The 14,753-nt window shown below is 41.4% G+C and overlaps 1 protein-coding gene across 1 annotated transcript in view; it reads right to left on the reverse strand.

Annotated features, from left to right (window-relative positions):
* The window catches only part of SPOP (speckle type BTB/POZ protein), a 59,969-nt gene that overhangs the window by 1,448 nt on the left and 43,768 nt on the right, over positions 1-14,753 (reverse strand). Inside the window, exons 3-10 of the mRNA XM_065422588.1 lie at positions 13,441-13,587; positions 12,735-12,856; positions 12,070-12,221; positions 11,841-11,968; positions 5,829-6,006; positions 5,101-5,156; positions 4,542-4,664; positions 516-658 (exon numbers count right to left, since the gene is read on the reverse strand). Of these exons, the coding sequence (XP_065278660.1) occupies positions 516-658; positions 4,542-4,664; positions 5,101-5,156; positions 5,829-6,006; positions 11,841-11,968; positions 12,070-12,221; positions 12,735-12,856; positions 13,441-13,518 (980 nt within the window). The 5' untranslated portion in view covers positions 13,519-13,587. The remainder of the gene's footprint in view (positions 1-515; positions 659-4,541; positions 4,665-5,100; positions 5,157-5,828; positions 6,007-11,840; positions 11,969-12,069; positions 12,222-12,734; positions 12,857-13,440; positions 13,588-14,753) is intronic.

A 14,753-nucleotide genomic window follows, 5' to 3' on the forward strand; every position in this document is an offset into this window, starting at 1 on the left:
CCAGAAAGACACAATGTATCTCTCTTTTAGCCCCCATTCATGACAAGAGATACGATTTCTCCACATATACCACATAGCTGGGAGACAAGACAATTATCGGCTACCACCACAGAAGATTTCAGACATTGATATAGTCAATTTTACTTAGGAAAATATCTGCTATATTAATATTTGTAAATGTTAATGACTTCTCTCTCCCTCTAGTGATATTTTACATTTTAAAAGTTCTCACCAACACAGAAATGGCGAGACAGTTCAATAGTCTACAGAACTCCTCCCCTGAACTGACCCAGAGATAACTCATTAATTCATCCTTAGAAATAATGGCATTTTCTAGGATGCCAGACAAATTTATGTTTGTATTTGGGTACTATAGACCTATAAGGTTAAAGAAGATCACTACCCCCACGCTCTGGGTTTATTAGTCACAAGAGGACTGGAGTAAATTCAGTAGTTTGTTTTCTCCTCCAATTTGTTTCATTCCTGCTCCAAGGGTGAGACTGGAGCAAACTTACTAGTTAATGAAGTCCACAGCTTGAGTTTTTAGCTGATCAGCACTGTGTAGGTCAGCCAGGATGAGAATCTCAGCTGCGTTTTCCACAGACAGGTTACTGCACAGTGCATCCTCGCACATCACCTTCAAGCGTTCCAGAGCATACTGCAAAAAAGAAGCCAATTTATGGTTACAATGGAGAAAGCCTTAATTTGATCTGCACTGAAGCTCTATTTGTGTTGCTTCTCCCTTCAGTTACAAAGACTATGCTATCATGTTGCACAGATCTCTCCACTTTATTAGTTACACACACATACAATCTGTATTCATAAGAGGCTTCTGACCAGCAAAAGAGTAGAGTAATTATGTGCCCACCCTGAGCAGAGGAATGGACAGGCATCATACCCACCATAACTCTTATCCCAGCCTTCTTGTGTTACAGCATTACAGGTGTCGTTGTCATACTTAAGGATGACCTGGAACTCTCATTTTAAACTCCTATTATCTCAGATATTTCACACCACATATTGCTGAAACCTAGTGCTTCTCTTACCCTATTGTTACACAGATGGTTCTTGTTCAGTGGACAAACCTATGCTATGGTAAATGCTCCATAGGTGTTCTTACATTCCAGTTTTCACTCCGTTTCTTTGCCATTAATGCTCTGCAAGTCAAGATGAAGCTTGCTCAAACACAGAGTACTACTTTTATATTAAAATGTTAAACAGAGGCCCTTTCTACCTGTTTCCTTTGATAATCCAAGTAGAAACTGAAAGTATCATAGCACATCTGAAAAGCATGGGCAAAAGCCCTACTCTAACTTGTGTTTCTCAAACAGTTTCTAGTCATCCTGTGTTGCAACAGTCTCAGTAGGGCCAGGTCAGTAGTCTGATAAGAAACTGAAAGGGAACACTAAGAAGAAGAAGAGCAGCTATCAAATCTCACACACCACTTCCTGCAGCACCTGAATCTGTACTGAAACAATCTGTAGGCACTAAGATCCAGGTTTTGAAAAGCAACCAATGATCTGGAGTGCTGAACTTGACAGCTTAAAAGGATCTGATTTTTAGAAAGTGCTGAGCATCCAGCCTCTTAAAATAAGATTTTAAAAGTCTTTCCGTTGGGCACCAAAAAGTTGAGGCACTTAGAATCACAAGTCACTTTTGAAAATCTTGGCCTGTGTGATCTGACCCTGGAGTTGATGTCTTTTGGATGAAACAAAACTGAGGTCCTGACTCATTATGAATCTCACGACGCCCTTCACAAGTATAAGGCCAGCAATCCCAGGATTCTGACCAAATTCTAACTTGCGTAGTTACATTCAGACTACATAAATTCTCCTAATACTTAAACATGGTAAGGTTTTCTCACTTCTTATCTTAAAATGATGAGTATCATTATTGAGTGTTGTTAAAGAGCTGCTGCTTTTCATCTGAGAGGTAACTACACTTCAGTGGTGGATACAATGATCCTTGTGTATAGTTTATAGTGTTTTTTGGAATCCTTTGGGATGAGAAGCTGTATTAATGGCAGATCCTCCATGCGTCTGATGAAGTGGGTATTCACCCACGAAAGCTTATGCTCCAATACATCTGTTAGTCTTTAAGGTGCCACAGGACTCTTTGTTGCTTTTTACAGATCCAGACTAACACGGCTACCCCTCTGATAATTAATATGTGAGAGACTGTGTATGAACTACTTCTGGACTCATAAGGACTGCTTAGTTTACCTACAGTCACTATAGTGCTGGTGTCTACCTCATTTTCGATGCTCACAGTATGAAAGGCATTGTGTAAAACTAATTTTTAGACATTCTGGTGGACTTTATTCCATTATAGTTAAGGTTAAAATCAATGGCTTCATATAAGAAAAGACATTTTTCATTTATAAAAAACTTGGTAATAATGGTCGTTTCAGCTTGAACCATGGCACTCACAGCAAGGACAGTTTTCCCCTGCCAAAGAATCTAAGGGAGGATGGCAAGTCTGTTTAATAGTTTGACCTCTATGTGAGAAAGGGAAATATACAAATTAAGCTAGTAAATTCTAACTGAAAGAGTTTCAACTAGGGGACAAGGAGGATGTTTTGCAAGCAGTTATTCCATATTATTGTCTGTGTTAATAGAAGCTTAAAATTATTTTCTGTGTATACTGAATACATTTCTTTCCCCACATACAATTTTCATATGGTTTTTCACTACGAATAACAGCTCCCAGTGATGTAATTGGACAAAAAGTAGACATTCTTGTCTCTCAGGTACAAAGTTTTTTTTCTTTCTTTCTTAATTACACTTTTGAAAAAACTGCCTAATAGCGTCCTTCCCCAAGAGACTGAAATAGTGTCTCCTGGGTTTAGAAGACGTGTTTTGTTTTGTTTTGGGTCTAATTACATATTTTCCCCCAAGAGACTGGAAGAGTTCAGAAGAAGCTGTTTCAGGTCTCTTGGGCAAATATTAGATGTTTTATATGCTTTCATGAAAGATTCTGTTTCTGCTTTTAAAAAGACACATGAGGAGTTTAAAGGGAAAAGCTATATTAAAAGGCAAGAAATTCAAATTTAAAGCTGACTCTCTGCCCTTAATATACTTCTGCTGTTTATTTACTCTTGCCTCAGTTAAAGATGGTATCTGAGCTTTCAATCAATATTATTTAAATACAGAATAAAACACATGGCAATGGTTATACTGTGCCCGAGGATCTGCTTGTATTATTCCCCATTTTAATTCTAGTTATGTCGTTACGAAGCCCCCATATGGAGCATTTCACTTCCACATCACCAGTTTCAATTAGGCCCTGGTCAGTAGTGACAGGAAGTGGTTACTATTTGATGGCGGCATGGTGGTTTGTGTGGAACAAAGTTACATGCATCCACATCTTAAAATCCACCCCGCTAATTGGCACCCACAAGAGAATCCAAGGACTGAAGAAGCATGGAGACTGAACTACGCTCTCACCCCTAGAGGTGGTCCCTCCAGGTCAGAGTTGAGGCACAATGGCAGGGCAGTGTGGAGAATCTTGCACTGCTGCTACCCGTGCTGAACCTGTTTGGTGGATAAATAGAGGACTTTAGTCTCCAGTGCTGTCAAACTGGCGCCTTTCACCAGCACTAAGTTCACTTTTAAAAGCAAAAGAAAGGAAATAAAAATTCTGGTTACAGATTAAGAATTTCCACCAGTAAATATGACTCATAGGCCAGCAACGCATCTTCTGTCCTTGGTGCTCCAAAGGGAGGTGGACAGAGGCTGGCAGGCTAGGCCACTGCAGTGCTCTTGCCAGACAAGGACTACCACCAGCCCTCAAGCCAGAATATCCCCGATACTTCCCTGCATTAGCCCTGCAAAGTCACAGCAGGGTTAAGGCAAGAAGCTTCCTCCAGTGGACCCATTTCTCCTCCAACTGCAAACATCATTCTCCATCTCCCTTATGTTCAGAGCATCCCTGCTAGAAGCTGCTACTACCAACCAGCCCAGAGGGAAAAGCCAAGACTAAGACTATGATCCCTGTCTGGCAAAACAGAATGCTACTTTTGAGATTCAATGCCCTGGCCACTTAGTTCTGGTTCCACTCTGAACTTTCCTCCTACCTCATCCCCATAGTCTAGCATATGAGCCGATGAACAGAGATTAACCCCGAGTTCTAGGACAGTTTTTCAAATGAGCACTTGTGACAAATATTTATGACCATCATGAATTTAATAGAACAGAGGTGCTCTATCTCCTCTCACTACTTGAACTGAGGACAGAACGGTTTGCATTAATTCCTCTTACGAGTTACATTTTGTATCTCTATCATTTTTCCTATGTTATATAAGACTAGGTCCAGTTAATAGGAGCAGTTCAACAGAACTGCCCAGGTGTTTGTTTCAGCAAGAAACACATGCGCATTAGTGCACGTGTGCACACATGCTCATTTAACTGCACCCAACACTCCCTTAGTAAAGTTCAAGGATCTCTGCGAAAACATCAGTGCCGCAATCTCCAAGGCTCACCATGTAAAACAAGGCATATGTCATTGCCAATCCCCCGAACAACCACAAATCCCAACTGTACCTTGTCAGCAGCTGCCAGCAAATCGTCAGCCATTTTGTCGAGGTTTGGTGCCTTCCCCGTGTAAATAAAGCACATCATTTCCTTAAAAACTTCAGGTTCCACATCATTGATTTCAACCCGATTCTGTTTCAGGAGAATGAAGATTATTAAGATCCTGACACAATGCTAGAGACAGATCTCTTTACACTAGAGTTTTCTCAATTTTAAAAGTATTTATACAGAGAACTCTTAAGCAACATGTACTACTCACAAAAGTGTGTAGAGGGAGTAAAAAAGGTTCTGTTTTATTTAATAGCCTCTAATTGTCCCTATTCTACCGCACACTCTTTATCAAGCGTAACAAAGATCACAACTGTCTCATTGATCTTTCTTCCTCCCTCCAGGGCAGCTAAAACAGAGTCCTGTATCTAATATGAAAAAAAACCCAAAATGTTCAAAAATTTGCACTATGAGTTACATCAGCTGCTACCTGGCATTATCAAGTCATCAAGGATATTAAGAATTGACCTGAGATCTATTCACCCAGCTGGGAAAGCTCCTTCTCTCTTTAGACACTTACCTTTTTACTTTCTTCCATCTCATGTTCAAACATGGCACTGAAAACTGGGGAACGTGCTGGGGGGGAAATAAAACAAATACGATTAAAATACTAGAGAGATATAACCTTCAGCTCCTCTGGGGGAGAAGGGGTAATACCCAATAGCTTTCCCTCCCCAATTTCCTTGGTATTAAGACAGGATATATTACAAGATAGCAGCAGTCATAAACTCAAAATACTATTACACCTATAAACTCTTTTGGTGACCCAGTGTCAATGTAACTTTTAAATGTGTAACTCAGGATTCCCTGTGGCCCTTCAAACAAGGCTGAAGAGCAAATGCAGAGATCTATTGCAGTTAAATATAGTTCATGGACCTAAGCAAAGATGCTTCAGAAAAAGCTGGTAACCTCCCTCCGCAGCTGCTTTGGGGGACACAATACAGTGTCAATCACAAACATCCCTCCTCACTATTCTCATCTAGTGAGGAAGCAGGCAATTCCATTGAAGGGGAGGAGAACCCCTCTCCCATCCCCAGCAACATTATGGCAGTAAATTAGCTGCCATATTCAAAGCAGGATCTTTCACTATAGAACTATAGTTGGCAGGGATCTGAGGCACCTTTTGCTGCTATTTCCTGGAGCATTTTCCTAGAAGCAGAAGTAACTCAGACTTATTATGAGAGCACTCCATCTGCCATGATGCTGCTGTCTCCCATGCTGCTAAGACCTGCACAAATCAATACCGACCTGCCAGTATGGCTTTGTGAGCCTGGAACTCCTGGCCTGCAACACACAGACAGCAGTCTGTGAAGCGAGAATTCTCCCAGAGTCCTCCTAACTCATCCGCCAAACGGCACTCAGGTACCTTCACCATGTTCATGGTGTTCTGGCCAGAGATATTGACTGAGTCCTGTACCACACTCACCTGAAAAGAAGCAGAGTGTTAATTTGTCTACAACGGGCTTCACTTTCCAGGACATGTGAAGGGAGATTGAGAGATCAAACCCTCATCTCCCAAATGAAACACAGTGGAACTAGATATATGCCCACATTGAAGAGCCATCTATATCCGAGACAGCCTCCATCCAAGTCCTCCTCTGCTAGATCCCAAACTAAAGCTACCTCCATCCAATTTGGCAACACCCTCAATAGGACTGGAAAACAGTCCCCATCTTCTGGACACCACCTCCTGACCTCGTTCTTTCCCTAGATCAACTTTTTGGAGTCTACCCCATAGATAAGCTTTTTCACAATGCTACAAGCAGCCACTGGAGACAGCGATACATGGGAAAAGTCTCAGATGTACAAACATCTATAATCTAGCACTTGATCCACAGAGCTTGTAACAAGAGCAAAGAGTCTGACCAACATAAGACATATTCTGTGCATCTAATGAGTTGTCTACCCTACAGATTTTTCCACCATTGTTGCCTCTGGTTCAGCTCCAGTATTTCAACCTCTTGCAAAGTTCAGCACCCCCATTTCTTTTACATTGTTACACATCTACAATGAGTTTCTATCTTGGGTAAGAAAAATAGTTACAACTATTATGTATCAAATGGTTAGGGGATTGGAGAACTCAGGGGATTTGGAGTGGATCCTTGGTCACTAGTTCTAATCTCAGCCAAGTTAGGTAGCAATCAAAAGTAGCTACCATGTGATGGCTGTGGACGCCTATGTGAAATGATTTGGCAATGTCTAAGGATAAGATTTTGTCAGAGAGGTCACGGATTCTGTGACTTTCAGAGACCTCAGTGACATTTTCTACTTCAGCTCCATGCCCTTGGGCAATGGGTGCCCCAGAGTTCCCAGCAGCAGCTGCGGGGGCCATGGCGCTGTTAACCCCCTCCCCTTTTTAGTAAAAGGCACAGACAGGTCACTGGCTTCTGTGAATTTCTGTTTATTGCCCGTGATCTGTCTGTGACTTTTGCTAAAAATAATTGTGACAAAATCTTAACCTTAGTGAGGTCTTTCCAATTCCTAGTGGACAGGAATCCATATTGCAAGATGTTGAACAAATGACACCTTTTTTGGCAGACTCAGATTGGGCAAAGACTGAATGGACCAAATTACTTTCACTCCACAACCCTATAAAATTGAGGAACACTGATAGGGGCAGCACAAGTGAAACTTGGATGGCTGCTGCTGTACTTGTTCTGTCCTGTCCAAGTTAAATTTCAGAATCCTAACAGTATCTGACAAGTGAAGATGGACCTCAAGGAAGGGAAGCTTCTTGATTAAAGAAGAAAGGGAGATTAAGCTTTTGGAGTGAAAGTGGGAGATGCCTTAATAAACCTTTTCCAGTCTTTCCTTGACAAGGTTCTGTAAAAGAAAAAGGCCCTCAATTCTTGTATCCTCTTAACAAGCATTATAGACTCAAGGAACCAGCTTTAAGGAAATAGAGGGAGACCTTCCCGGATAACTCAAAAGGGAGGTTTCATCAATGCTTTATGTCCAAATTAAGGGCCAATTGGCTACAGGATCTGATGGCTGGACTCAGTTTCTTGACAGCTTTCAGGAAGCAGCAGACACCTGTGTACATAAACTATACCATCTTCTTGACATGTTAAAAAGAGGACTTCCAGAACAGTGACTTGAACTCAAAGAGCTATGACTGAGGCCCTTCTCAGACTCATCTAAGAGGAATTCCAAATCTGAGCTCAGTCATGAATACTCAGGGTCCAGAATTCTGACTTTGAATCAGCCAAATAAGATTTTCCAGATATCTGCATAGTGAATTCCTTCCTGGAATGAAGAAAATAAGTTATCTGGCAAGAATAACCAAAGGACTAATCAAGGAAAGGCTAAACCATCCACTCTCTCCAGGCTGCAAGTATCGATCCTCTGTAGCCAGTTCTTTTCCTGGAATTAGAGAGCGATTTAGCAGCAAAAGGTAACGCAGTCAGTCAGGAGATTGTGCAAGTGGTGTTTCACTCTCCGACAGTCCAGAGAATCTCCAAACTGGTGAGCAAGTGGGGTGTGAATTGAAAATGCTAGACAAGGACCATTATTCTCCTCCCCAACTGTATTCTCAACAAATTGATATCAGGGGGTCAGAGTTAGAGATGAACAAAGGAGTGGGGACTTTTTAGAAAAGCTAACAAAACAGAGAAAGTGCTGCTGAGAGAAAGACAATTAAGCAATCTTCTGGTCTATACAAAACTGACCCATAACCTCATCCCCCCACCCCCACAAAAAAAAACAAAAAACCCCAAGCCCTACATACCACTGACAACCCCCACGCAATAGTCTCTCAACACCAAGTGTTCCTAATTCCTTAGAGAGCTTCTGGATGGGAAACATTCTTGCTGAACGAAAGCACAGCTGCAAGCATTAGCGCTCAGCACCTGTGGCCAGCAGAGAAGTGTTAGAAGAGCATATGGCACACCTGTTTATGTGGTAAGAAACTTACAGCATCAGCAAAAGCCAGCAAAAAGTTCCCTCTCAACAACTTTAAGTTTACAAATTACATTCCCTTCCCCTCCAACATCAGCAACCTATAAACTTAAGCTTCTCTGCCTGCACAATGAATATAGACGGACAGACAGAACAAATCATGAAACAGACAGCAGGAAGAAAGGTTGCCATGTGAGACCAGGAACAAATTCTCTTTTTCTCTTGGGTAATGCAGACACTTGGCTCAAGGATACGAAATGACAGCTGGGCAAATAATATTTTGGTTCGCTGGCCATTCAAAAAAATTGAAAAAAAGTTTCAGTTCTGTCAAACTGAAAACAAGTTTTGGTCACCAATGTATAGAAAGGGTATAGAGAAACTGGTAAGGATCCAGAGGAAAGCAACAAAGATGATCAAAGGGACTGAATGCAAGCCATGTGAGCAAACGCTGAAGAAACTGGGTATGTTCGGTTTGGAAAAGAGGAGATTAAGGGGGAAATATGATAATGGTCTTCAGATATTTGAAAGCCTGCCATAAAAAAAGATGGAGAAAAGTTGTTCTCTTTTGCCACAGAAGGCAGGATAAGAGACAATGGGTTCAAATTATAGCATAGCAGATTTAGATTAAATCTCAGGAAAAACTTCTTAACTGTAAGAACAGTAGGACAATGGAACAGACTGCCTAGGGAGGTTGTAGAAGCTTCTTCCCTGGAAGTTTTCAAAAGGAGGCTGGATACCCATCAGTCTTGGATGGTTTAGACATAACAAATCCTGCATCTTGGCAGGGGGTTAGACTAAATGACTCTTGTGGTCCATTCTAACCCTATGATTCACAGAACAGGAAGAGGAGGAGCAGCTGCTGGTGGTACCCTCCTTATAACTTTTAGCCCAGTGGTTAGGGCACTCTCCTGGGACATGGGAAACCTGGGTTCAATTCCTCCCTCTGCCTAATGGAGAAGGGATTTGAAATTGGGTCTCCCACACTGCAGGACCATGCCCCAGCCACCAGCTATGGGATATTCCGGTGTGAGTCTTTCTCCATCTCTCCTCTTGAAGCTGTTCCACTTTGTAACTGAAGCAGGAACTTGAAGTTGGATCTCCCACATCCTTGGTGAGTGCCCTAACTACCAGGCTATAAAGTCACACTCATTCTCTTTCCGTGGCCCACTGACTATTCATTGTCATTCATGGCAATTCATAGTCATTCATAATAATAATTAAAGGAAAGAGAAAAAAAAATTGCTAAAGCTACACAGGCCTCATCCAAAACATTTTCCCAACCATAAAAACATTACCACAAAAATTAAAGCATGGATCCCAACCATGACACAAATGGCTCAATAGTTAGCACATAACTGATAAGTCTCTTAAATGAGGTGTCTGCTGAGGCAAATAGATACAGTCTATAATGTTGGAAGAAAATATGCAGAGGAAAATAGCCACCCTGTACAACTCTAATTGAAGCCTTTCCTTTTTTGGTTCAGGAGGCTGCTGCAGCAAAAGCGAAGACTTTACCCTCATGAAAAATCATGTCCATGATACACAGAAAAAGGGGGCCAGCTGTCTGTACCAGGAACACTAATTTCCGGTAAAGGATGAAGAGGAACAGAATGCAGGGGTTCAAAGAGAGACACTTTAAGAACTAGATTAAAGACCAACATTTTCAGACCTGGATGCCAAATAAAACTATATAACTGTATTTAGGCTCCTAACTTTAGGTATCCTGGTCTGAAATTTTTGGTTTACGGCTCTACAGTGATTTGGAGGCCTCCAAATAGCTGTAGCTAAGATACTGCCCACAGAAAACAGGAAACTAGAGGACAGAGAACCCACTTGAAAATTCCCCACTCTTCTCCTCAGGGAGGCTAGAACACACTCAGAAAACTAAAAGGAGAAACCCTTTTCTAAATCTCACTAGTGAATAATTGGAATGCCCATTTCTTATCAGAGATACTCTTGGATGCACAACATTGAGGCTGGGATTTTCAGAAGTACCTTGGTGACTTAAAAGCAGAAGTTCCATTGAAAGTCCATGAAACTTGTGTTCCTAAATCAGTGAGGCACTTTTGAAAATCTCACTGAGCAAACACAATACAGATCGTGTAATATACTAGAAGTAGGATTTTCTAATGCTCTCAGTATTAGCCTAAAGTTTGCTCCCTTTCAAGTTAATGCTCCAACTGAAGTTAATGGTAAAATGTTTGGAACTAGGACAACACTGAGCACTTTTAAAGAGACCCTCCCTAAATGTACTCTTTTGAGAGGGGTCTTCATAACACATTTGGAAATCCTTCATTTCTCCAAAAAAATATTTCTCACGAGCCAGGTCAATAGCAAAAGATTACTTGTTTGGTGTTGCAAGCATAGGCTCTGGAAGAGTATGTCCTTTTGCACATAGAGCAAAATTTCAAGCCATTCATAATCAGTCTAGGAGCTGTTCAATGCGTTCCTGACAGTTTACATAAATTACCACCGCTGTGTCCTCCTCAGAGGTACATACTATCCATGTGGCTTGTTCTTGAACTCCAAAAGGGATAGCTACATCTTTCAATTTCAAGATATTGGTGTGCAGTTCTTGCTCCGCTACAATCCCAAACAATTGCAGTTTTTAATTCAAATGCACTCTAACTCACAAGGGCAGTCTCTGGTCAGTTTGAACACTGGATTCGTCTCATAGTGACAGCCTTTCAGAATATTATTCCTGAGTAGTTAGCCGGTTGAACATCTTCCCACTGAACTGGGCAATAATCAGTCATTAGCTGAAGTTCTCCCTTCAGCTCAGACAGGTATCTGGGGTTTTACTCTATGACACCCCTAGTCTCCTCTACAAAGTTCTTAGGTACCCAAGCAAGGTATATATTTAACAATCAAAAACCGCACACTGCTATAAAGTAACCTTTCCTATTGTAAGAGTGAGGTATGTTGGGTAAGTTTAGGAATCTTCAGATTACATCTGCTCCATCACCAAATTTCTTCATGGACCCACTTACATTCTCAAGTATTTGGGACCAAAAAAAAACAACAACCCAAGTTGATTACTATTCCAGTGAGTGTCAAATCATGTGTTGTTGATATAGAACCAGAACTGGAATGACAAGGAGCATCTGAATGTGTTTGGTTGTTGTCCTTTACCGGTGCAGGTGACCTCAGAAACACAGTAACCAAAAATAAATGAAGTGGCAATGTTGTAGTCAGTCACAAATTAAAAAGAAAAAAAAATCCATACAGCACTGCAAACATAGCCAACACTCCTCCCCCACAGGGATTCCACCTGTGACTCCTTAAAAACCAATCCTGAAAGAGAGTTGTGAGTATCTGAAGCCAATAGAATTGCTAGCATTACAGCTGAACAGAGAGACTTGCCTCACAGAAGAGAGTGAGTTTGTCATCTGGAAGAAGTCCATTGGCCTCATCCAAGAGAAAGTCTCTTCTAATGAACTTCTTGAATCCCCAGTCCTTGCCCTGTACAAATCGATATGCTCGCTGGCTCTCTGAAAGACAGATATGTTGATTCAAACAAATGCTAGCGCTGTTAGCATGAACAAACATAGAACACAAGTGAATGACCCGAACAGATAAGAGCTACACATACCCATTGCTTTTGTTTCTTCTCCTTTAGCATTGAGGATGGAGAATTTGAACTTTGCACGAACTTCACTCTTTGGACAGCTAACCAATAATAGGTAAAGGGACAGGTAATCTTTACTTTCTTCATCCAAGCCCTTAGGGTTCACACGCAAACACCTGTAGAAATAGACATCTGCATGAGATGTTAGGAACAGTTTTCTGGCAAGGCATTCACAGCTTTCAATGGAAGAGTATTATAAAGTTTACACAATAAAGTGTACAGCAAACAAGTTCTGCTACGCTGATCATTGACTAAGGTAAACAAAACAAGAATACTGTGATATTTCTTCTAGATATCCTATATGGGCACTCAGGTAAGTCCAGAAATATGAATCTGTCTACAAGACAATTCAAAATCATGAAAGGGCTACCGTACTTATTAATGGTCTCCATTAGCAAAGTATAAAGACCCTAAACTACAGAGACAGATCCTGATGTCTATGTTGTATGCACCCAAACACTGTGCCAAGGCAACACTCTATTTTCCCTGAGTGTATGTTGTGTGCGCCCAAGGGAACCAGGACCTCTCTGCAGTTTAGATACGCTTGATGTATTCCAGTGTGCTATGGGCATTAACTTATCTCTACAGTTTGTATATGCTGGGTGACTATCTTCTGCTATGTTTCTTACCATTTCAGTTTATCATTGGCTCCTGATGAAAAGGTTGAACTTTTGATGACCTCACCCATTTCCTCCCGGCAGAAGCTGAAATTGTTTATGGTCCACATGTACGAAAACTTTACCACCTTAATCTGAAGGTTCAAAACAAAGCAGCAATTCAGGGTCATGACTGTGCACAATAAGCAGGTAGAGGGGAAGAACTGAAATAACCTCATCACTATGTTACTAATCCAAGGACAGCATTAAGATCTGCCCACACCCATGACTGCACTGCACAGCAACCTATGGAGGGTTCTGCCAAGGCACTTGACTTCCTCTCGTGCGTGTGAAAAGTAACGAATCTAATTCTATAATAGCTGCATGTCCAAAATGGACCATCACAACTTTTTCAGTCTACCTCAGGAAGTTACATAAAAGTGAGACAGGAAGGAAGGAAGGAGATAGAGTGACACTAGCCTCCCTCTGACCTGACTCAGCCCATGCTGCTTCCATTCATAGGCAGATCCACAAGAAAAAACAGTGAGTTTAGAGATGGAGCAGTCTAAATATTTGTAACTAAAATCTGATGTAGTCCTAGTTGCATTGGTTTAGTTAGTTGATAATTAGACTTTCACCTCTGAAAACCCGGGCTCTAAATTTGTTTAGATCACCAAGCTTCTTTTTGTATGGTGTAATCTTAGTAAACTCTGACCATCTGAGCACACTGTGAATTTACCTGAGTGTAGCACCAGCTTTCTGCTACAGGTCCACTCGACATTTCTGCCGGAGGAGGAGGACTCGGAACCCTTGACATCGCCAGTTTGAAGATTAAACAGGATTTCACAATTCAGCGAAAGAAATAGCTATGCTGTCTTCACCCTACCTGGCCCCCAAAAAGGAGAAAATAGCAATTCCATTAGAACTTGCAGGACATTTTACTCAGAGTAAAAACAAAACAAGAAGTCACACTCCCCCCTCCTTTCAGCACCTTTAGACAGAAGCACATTAGGGTGTCTACGCAGCATCCAAGGTGTGACTGCAGCTTGAGTAGACATATCAGCACTATTAAAAATAGCAGCGTAGATGCAGTGGCATGAGCTTCAGCGTGGACTAGCAATGGAAGTACATACCCAGGGTCCAACGTGAGCTATACAAACACGCCAACAGCGTATCTACGCTGCTGTTTTTAGCAGTATAGATATGGGAAAAGCTGGCACAGGTATGTCTACCCAAGCTGCAATTGCACCTCTGACTGCAGTGTAGAAAGAGGGAAATCTGAGACAAAGACCATATTCACTCATGCTTTCAATATATGAACTCTCGATAGGAACAAAACCAGAATATGGACCCTACCCCTAGACTAGAGTAGGGCACTCCCTGCTTGACCTGGATTTATTGTTATTCATCTGGACTAGATGACCTCCTGAGGTCTCTTCCAACCCTAATATTCTATGATTCTATTATTCTCCTAGACTATCGATTAAGGTCCCTGACATTTATTTCTCATTTTTCTTCTGGCACAGTCCCAAACTGATATACGGCAGTGTGAGAAACGGAGTTCCTGATCTGAGTAGAACATACACAATTTAGTACATAATCCAAACTTATTCCAATTGTGGGGTTTGGCTTTATTGGTGGTTGAAGCACCAACACCACAAAAAACTTCAGCCTAACCTTTCTCTCAAAACTCAGCTGGTCCCTTTGCTTAGAGGGAGGGAGGGACGGATGGAGGATGGACACACACACCCCTTCTTTATATGCTGGTGAAGTTCACAACCCACAACTACCATGAGTCGTCAGCAGAATTTACTCAGCTGCTGTACAGGGTTGTGAAAAAACCCAGAATTGTTCTGTAAATGAACAACCCACTTGTTTTGCACCCCCTAGGTTTTAATTAGGATTTTCTCTTATTAATTAGGATTTTCTCTTACTTTGTGTGGAGGGGGGACCCTAGGGAGTTGGGAGGATTCATTAAAAAAAGTGCACCAAAACTTTACCTCATAAATATTTGCATTAACACATGTATTTCTATGTTTTATTTTTAATACA

The sequence above is a fragment of the Emys orbicularis genome, chromosome 25, assembly GCF_028017835.1.
Source record: "Emys orbicularis isolate rEmyOrb1 chromosome 25, rEmyOrb1.hap1, whole genome shotgun sequence".
In the NCBI taxonomy this organism is placed as follows: Eukaryota; Metazoa; Chordata; order Testudines; family Emydidae; genus Emys; species Emys orbicularis.